General features: G+C 46.8%; 1 protein-coding gene across 1 annotated transcript; it reads left to right on the forward strand.

The window, feature by feature from the left end:
* Positions 1-106: 106 nt before the first annotated feature.
* Positions 107-6,926, forward strand: zbtb11 (zinc finger and BTB domain containing 11). The gene is made up of 10 exons (XM_071923448.2): positions 107-604; positions 884-1,131; positions 1,296-1,527; positions 1,608-2,698; positions 2,831-3,157; positions 3,758-4,169; positions 4,322-4,439; positions 4,571-4,729; positions 5,569-5,744; positions 5,874-6,926. Exons 1-10 carry the CDS (start codon positions 295-297, stop codon positions 6,413-6,415), a joined length of 3,615 nt encoding a protein of 1,204 aa, XP_071779549.2. The 5' UTR covers positions 107-294; the 3' UTR covers positions 6,416-6,926.
* The last annotated feature ends 194 nt before the right edge of the window (positions 6,927-7,120 follow it).

Raw genomic sequence — 7,120 nt, forward strand, 5'->3', positions numbered from 1 at the left:
CCCCTTGTGGAGGACGGTGTTCAAAACGTGGACCGCGAGCTTCCGCCATCGCTGACGCAGAATCCGGTTGTGCAGCAGCCATTTTGTCTGTTCGGGCAAGTCTACCCCTGACGGTCACGAACTGCAGTTCCACCTTAGGAAACAATTTGAAATGTTGTTATTATATTTCTTATTTCGTGTTATGCACTAACTGGGCACCGGTGATAATTTATACTTCAGTTTTAGAAGTTCGAGGAGGGCTCCCCCGTCGAAATAAATCCACAATTTAGCGTAGAAATCGCGTCCAATTGAGGTATGTCGTGTGAAGAAAGCTACTTGGCCATCATACGGTATCTGACTGACGAGCGGGAGCCGTACGCGCCAGGGACGCATGGCAATACCAAAAGAAAAATACGCAAAGCAGCCGCATGCTACGTTGTAAGAAACGGGACCTTGTTTTATCAGCGTCGGCTGAAGGGCCAGAATGACTTCACAGAGTTGGAGGTGGTGCTGCAGGATGGACGGAGGAAGGAACTTATGAGCCAGGCACACATCACCGAAGGGGGAGAACATCTCAACCAACAACTCACCTGGGAATCAATTTCTCATAAGTACTGGTGGAGAGGTACGTTACATGCAAGCTAACGTTACGTTAGCTTAAAATGCTAAACTGGCTAGCGATTACACCCGCTGAGGAACCGGTGTAAACACACACAAGCCTGTCAAATATCAATGTACGCCACCCTTCTTAGCTAAATACAAAGCTGCTCTCTGGCGCCACCTACTGAAAGATTATGAGATCCTCTTTTTGTTGTCGAGCCTTTACAGAGACAGTGGTTATGCTGGTTGGAGTAGTTTGTAATGTTGATCTAGCTGAAAAGATAATGTGTTTTTGACACCGTAGGTATCCTGAAGCATGTGAAAGACCACATCAGAGAGTGTGCTCAGTGTCAGAGCAGGCGGACGGCCGATGATGGGTCTGGAGCTCGCCCGGTGGCACGGCCAGGGAGACGCAAGGTGGTGGTCCAGATGAATGATGAGGAGGAGGAGGAAGAGGATGAGGAAGAAGGGGATGAATTATACTTCACTGACGCATCTAGTCAGCCTCGATCCAAGGTGTCCAAGACAGTGGCCAAGCATGAACTGGTCTTTGTAAGTATCTTGGGCATCGGGATGATCGTTTAAGTCTCAAAATGTTTTTCCACTATGCTGCTATCAGTATATTACTGTGATAAAAATGTTTGCCATACAGTTTGCAGTTGAGCGTCTTTTCTTAATGTGGTCTTTGTTGGTTTGTCTTGTGTGCTGACTTGCAGGTGGATAGCAAGGGTGAGGTGAACCAGTTCCTGCCCAGACACAGCCAGACGATGCTGGACAAACTCAACCAGCAACGCCTCAACAATCAATTCTGCGACATCACCCTGCTGATCGAAGGAGAGGAGCACCGTGCGCACAAAGCTGTACTGGCAGCCTGCAGCGAATACTTCAATGAGCTCTTTGTTGAGAAGGGGGCTGTGTCCACACATGAGGCTGTGGTGGACCTCTCTGGTGAGTCTTTTTTCTGTTGTTTGCTATACAGAACGTTTTGCATAGTTACTTAAACCTAACCCTCATTCCTCTGTCTCCAGGTTTTACCAAAGCCAGCTTCCTACCTCTGCTGGATTTTGCTTATACCTCCTCCCTTACTTTCAATTTCTGTGTAATGGCCGATATTGCCACACTTGCGCGACATTTGCTGATGGCGGAGGTGCTACAGATATGCGAGTCTGTACATAAACAGGTGGAGGAACAGAGGCTTACCGTCTATCAAAGGGGAGACATCCACACTGTAGTGTCAAGTCAACCAGCGGCCCAGGAGGGCTTCAAAGAGGACTCTGGTGCTTACATGGTGACCATACAGAGTGATGGCCAGGCGGTGGTCACCCACACTGCTGTTGCTGTAACAGACAAGTCCTTGGCTGTTGTTGCACATCCCAGAGAGGCCTATATACAGCAGCCCATGACAGTTGTCCCCCAAGCTGTGGAGGGAGAAGGCGGGCAAGCCCACAGCGGCGAGGCTGGGCAAGATGAAACTGTGACTCTAGTCACTCACAGTGGACAGGCTGGGCCAGGAGAATCTGTGACTGTCATTTCGCGCAGTGGGGAAGGAATAGAGGGGGAGACCATGACTGTTGTCACGCACAGCGGACAGGCTGGAGCCAGTGAATCCCTGGCTGTGGTGTCAGCCTGCCTAGCAATGGAGCAGCCACAGGATGCTGAGGGCCCTCTGGAAGCAGGGGCCTTCATCATAAATGTGGACCCAGACAAAGTGACCCCCTCAGAGGTAGTTAAACTGGCAGCCGCCGTGGCCCCTGTACCGCAGGCTGAAGCAGTACCAATGCCCCAGGAGGAGACTACAGAGCCACAGATGGTAGAATCAACACCGCCACAACTCCAGAGTACACCCCAGAAACGGAAACGAGGGCGCCCAGCCAAGGTGAAGAAGGACATTGTGGTAGAGTATGCGATGTCAGTGGAGGAGGAGGAGCCGCAGTGTGTTAGCTCCTCCGCTGAAAGCCATGGGGACAAGCAGGAGAGCACAATAGATGACCCCAACAAGAGACAACTCCGGCAGCGCTCTATTGGTGAGGGGGGTTACGCACGTCTGCATATGGGACTTGAGGAAGAAGAGGAGGACAAGAAAGGACAAACCCCACAGCGTGTCGCCACCACCCCTAAGGTACATAAACACGTTCAAATTAAGCATTGCATGTAAATGAATGTGCATCTTGTGGCTCATGAAAGTGTTCTGTGTTAAGTGTGAAGGATTTTACAATCAGTAGATAGACTGAACATGACTGTGTGTTTGTAGGTGGGCCCAAGGCCTGGGAAGAGGGGACGGCCACCAAAGAGACCACTGGAGAATCAAGAGGAAGGACCGGCCTGGTCTGAGGCCGGAGCAGATCTGGAGGCCAAGGCAGCAGAGAGCGTAACAGCGGGAGAGATTAACACAGAGGAGGCTGGGACTGAGGAACCAGTGGCAGAGCCAGAGACCGGGTCCAAGCAGGAACCAGCCAAAACTGAAAGCGCTGTTGATGGAGAGCACACATGCTCTGAGTGTGGCATGTCCTTCCAGAGGCGCTACGCTCTCATCATGCACACATTAAAACATGAGAAAGCTCGTGGATACAAGTGCAGTGTAAGTATTAGTGCTGAAACGATTAGTCGATTAGTCGATCGACAGAAAATTACTTGTAATTTTGATAATCGATTAATCATTTTAGTCATTTATCAAGTAAAAATACCAAATATTTGCTGGTTACAGCTTCACAAATACTAAATTTTCTGCTTTTTTCTGTTCCATATTATAAAAGCGCTAAATACTTTGGGTATTGTTGGCTGCTGGTCAGACTAAGACATTTTAAGAATCACTTTGGGCTCTGGGAACTTGTGATGGGCATTTGTCATTATTTTTGACATTTTACAGGCTAAATGATTCAATGAAAAAATAATCGATAGATAAATCGATAATGAAAATAATCATTAGTTGCAGCCCTAGCAGGTATTAGTGTTGGCTAACTTGTGTCATATAAAATCAGTAATATTGTCAGTACCCACACTGTTTGCAAGACTTTATCAGTTAAAGTGTTATTATTATTATTCAAATATTTTTATTACGTTTTACAGCTCTACAAAAGTTAAACACAAGTAACCATCAATTAACATCAATTAACATTAGACAGTTACACACTTGTACAGTTAAAGTGTTATGACCATGTTGTTTTTGCACCCTTTTTAGTTGTGTAGCAAGGAGTTCCAGTATGCCGCCTCACTGCGGGCGCACCTGGCTAGACACAAACAGCAGAGTAGCCAGCGGGCTCCCATTCCCAAGCCGTTGATGGAGCAGAGCTCAGAGGGCAAGGCCGACGGTGATTTGGACGAGAAGAATGTAGCGTGCACCAAAAGAGAATTTGTGTGCGACATCTGTGGGAAGACCTTGCCAAAACTCTACTCCCTGCGTATCCACATGCTCAATCACACGGGCGTGCGGCCTCACTCCTGCAAGGTCTGTGGCAAGACATTTGCCCACAAGCACAGCCTCAAGATGCACAGAGCACTCCACGACGTTTCCAAGCAGTTTCAATGTGAATTTTGTAACAAATCCTTTGTCAGCAAGAGGAGCATGGAGGAACACACCAGCCTTCATACAGGTCTGCATAGACCGTACATGAAGTCACTAATTCTTTACTTTTCTTTACTCCCCAATTCTCTGATGTCCAAATGTCTCAGACTGAACTGTAAATTCAACCAATGATATTTGCCTGTTTTCAGTGTTTACAATAAAAATACTCATGTTTTATAGGTGAATCAAAATACCAATGCAACACATGTGGGACAACTTTCCACCGAGCCTCTGCTTTGAGCAAACACTTGAAGAAGCACCAGCCCAAACCTGATGTCCGTCCATTTGCTTGTTCTCAGTGAGTAGCTGGTCTGTTTTTCTTGTCCTTTCATGAGGCCTTAGTCAAGTCCATGGGACAAGGCATGAACTGTGACGAGGTTTGAATGTGTCACCCATACTCCTTATGCTTCATCTCCTTCTCTGCTCCAGCTGTGATAAGAGGTTCTATGAAGCCAAAGATCTCCAACAGCACATGAACAAGCACATGGGCCTGAAGCCCTTCCAGTGCCAGGTGTGTGGGAAATGCTACAGTTGGAAGAAGGACTGGTACTCGCATGTCAAGTCCCACAGTGTGGCTGAGCCTTATAAGTAAGTATGTTGGGTCTGTATTATACCAAGTGCAGTTGGCACAAACACAGTCAATAAGATAAGGCATATCTAAGCCAGTAGTCAAAGCTATGAAAATGTAGTCTGGCATAGCACAGAACTTACTTCCTGGAATACATTTACAGGGTCTCCAATATCTTATTCATCCTGCTAATGCACATCTACCTGTTTGAAATTTGTTTTTGCTTTAATGTGTGTCTGACTGAAACTCATTTGAGCATACGAGACAGTGTGACCAAATATTATAAAGCCAAAAGAGGACAAAAAGTAGCCAAAGGAGGCACCATATTGGGCTACTTTGCTTTACACTGGCAGTTTATTTTTCACAGTAAATACATATGAGCAATATAATATAAAACTCGGGCACATTTAACAACCACTGCCATGTAGCTGAACAGTATGACACAACCTTAACTGCAGCGTCGGGCTATATTATAAACATATACAGTACATGTATACAAGTGCTTGTGTTTAGCATGCTAGTGCTCAAGGTAAGGTGTTTCCAGGGGTTACAGCAGGTGCAGAGGTAAAATCTGTTTGACTTCTTCGTTTGACTTCGGCTTCTTCGTTTTTTTGTTTTTATGCCACTGCCATAAAAACTGCAATCAGTTGTTGCCTTATATATTTTTGGCTAACGCTGGCACCAGCATGATACACACCCACTGTTCAACTTGAAAAACTCCAGCCCATATTTCCTTTCTATCCGAGCCATGCATCATTAGCTGAGGTCCAATTACTGTTTCAAGAGATCTTTAAAAGCATATCCATCAGCTCCGACAAACTGTGGTAATTGTGTTTTTATTTGTACGGGCTCTCCTCAGGTGTAATGTGTGTGGGAAAGAGTTCTTTGAGAAGGCCCTGTTCAGGAGGCATGTCAAAAAAGCCACCCATGGGAAGAAGGGCAGAGTGAAGCAGAACCTGGAGAGGGAGTGTGAGCACTGTGGAAGGAAGTTCACTCAGCTCCGAGAATACAGACGCCACATAAACAATCACCAGGGTGAGTCTGACAGGAAGAATATGAAACTGTATTCCAGTATTTGTATAAGCTCATTTGTATGATTTGTTTTTGACGAGTGAAGTTTTTGTCAGCGCTGAATGTTTTAGTTTTTTTGCCCTCTCTTCTTAGGAGTGAAGCCGTTTGAATGTCTGACTTGCGGCGTTGCCTGGGCCGATGCCCGCTCTCTCAAGCGGCACGTCCGCACGCACACGGGAGAACGGCCCTACGTATGCCCCATGTGCCAAGAGGCACACATAGATGCACGCACTCTACGCAAGCACATGGCCAAGTACCATGGGGATAACCTGCCAGGGAAGATCATGTTGGAGAAGGACACTCTCCAGTTTCACAATCAGGGCACCCAGGTGGAGCATGCTGTCAGCATCCTGGCGTCCGACCTGCCCCCCGAGCTCCGCCCCGCCCAGCAGCCGCCCTCAGAGGAGATTGAGACGGTGCTGATCACAGAGGAGACGGTGGAGGCCGTGGAGGCCGTGCAAGCGGTCCAGGCTGTGACCGACGGCTCGGTGACCACGCTGTCGGATCAGAGCATCATGCAAGTCGTGAACTATGTCCTGGCCCAACAGGCCATAACGGGGGCTAAGCTTGAGGACGCACCCGAGGTGATTCAGACCATGGAGGTGGAGGTGGCTCATGTGGCCGAGGTCGAGTGACTTTCTGCTAGGCAGCAGGATTCCCACACAGACTGATCACATTGTTACCTACTGTCTGTATAAAGCGGAACAGAATGTAAAAAGATGCCTATTTTTCTGAAAATGTACATACTGTAAGTGAACCGTTAGTTGGATATTCACTATCTACTCAGCCCAGCACCGTGTGTGTGCTTGTTTGTTTGTGTGTTTGCGTTTGTGTGTGCGCGCACAAATTTGTACATTCTGTGTAAATAGCTAGATATAACAATATTAATTGCTGCATTCGCGAATCTACCACAGTTGAAGCTCAGGAGAAATAAAGGTAGAAGTAATAATTAAGACAACCTTTGGCTATATGTATGTTTTTCCTCCTTGTGATCTGTCCCTGCCTCAGTTCTTCTGACAGTGGCAGAGCAAAGCTGTGAGGCTTCACTGTAGCAGACATTTGATCCTCTAGCCATACTGGCTGTGGGTTTGTTTTTTCCCTCTTGTGTAAAGCTTGAAGGATAACCAAATAAAAAAAATGCTTATATTGCTGTTGTCATTATGTCACCTATTATGATCAGTTATAAGCTAATGGATGAGAATATCTTGCTCGCCACTACAGCTATTTTGGAAGTTGCCCATGAAGTTGACATTTAAAATGTTACTTTGCATCACCAGGCACTCCTACATTTGTCCTTCACTTCGCCTAAACATGATTTGTTAGTTTGTAGCCACTAGTGA

The sequence above is a fragment of the Centroberyx gerrardi genome, chromosome 9, assembly GCF_048128805.1.
Source record: "Centroberyx gerrardi isolate f3 chromosome 9, fCenGer3.hap1.cur.20231027, whole genome shotgun sequence".
In the NCBI taxonomy this organism is placed as follows: Eukaryota; Metazoa; Chordata; class Actinopteri; order Beryciformes; family Berycidae; genus Centroberyx; species Centroberyx gerrardi.

Bases quoted from the DNA above. Each gene is read 5' to 3' on its own strand.
- zbtb11 (XM_071923448.2), top strand. From the start codon at position 295: ATGTCGTGTGAAGAAAGCTACTTGGCCATCATACGGTATCTGACTGAC. The intron at 1,528-1,607 runs GTGAGTCTTTTT...CTCTGTCTCCAG, and splicing joins GGCTGTGGTGGACCTCTCTG to GTTTTACCAAAGCCAGCTTC. The intron at 5,745-5,873 runs GTGAGTCTGACA...CTCTCTTCTTAG, and splicing joins CCACATAAACAATCACCAGG to GAGTGAAGCCGTTTGAATGT.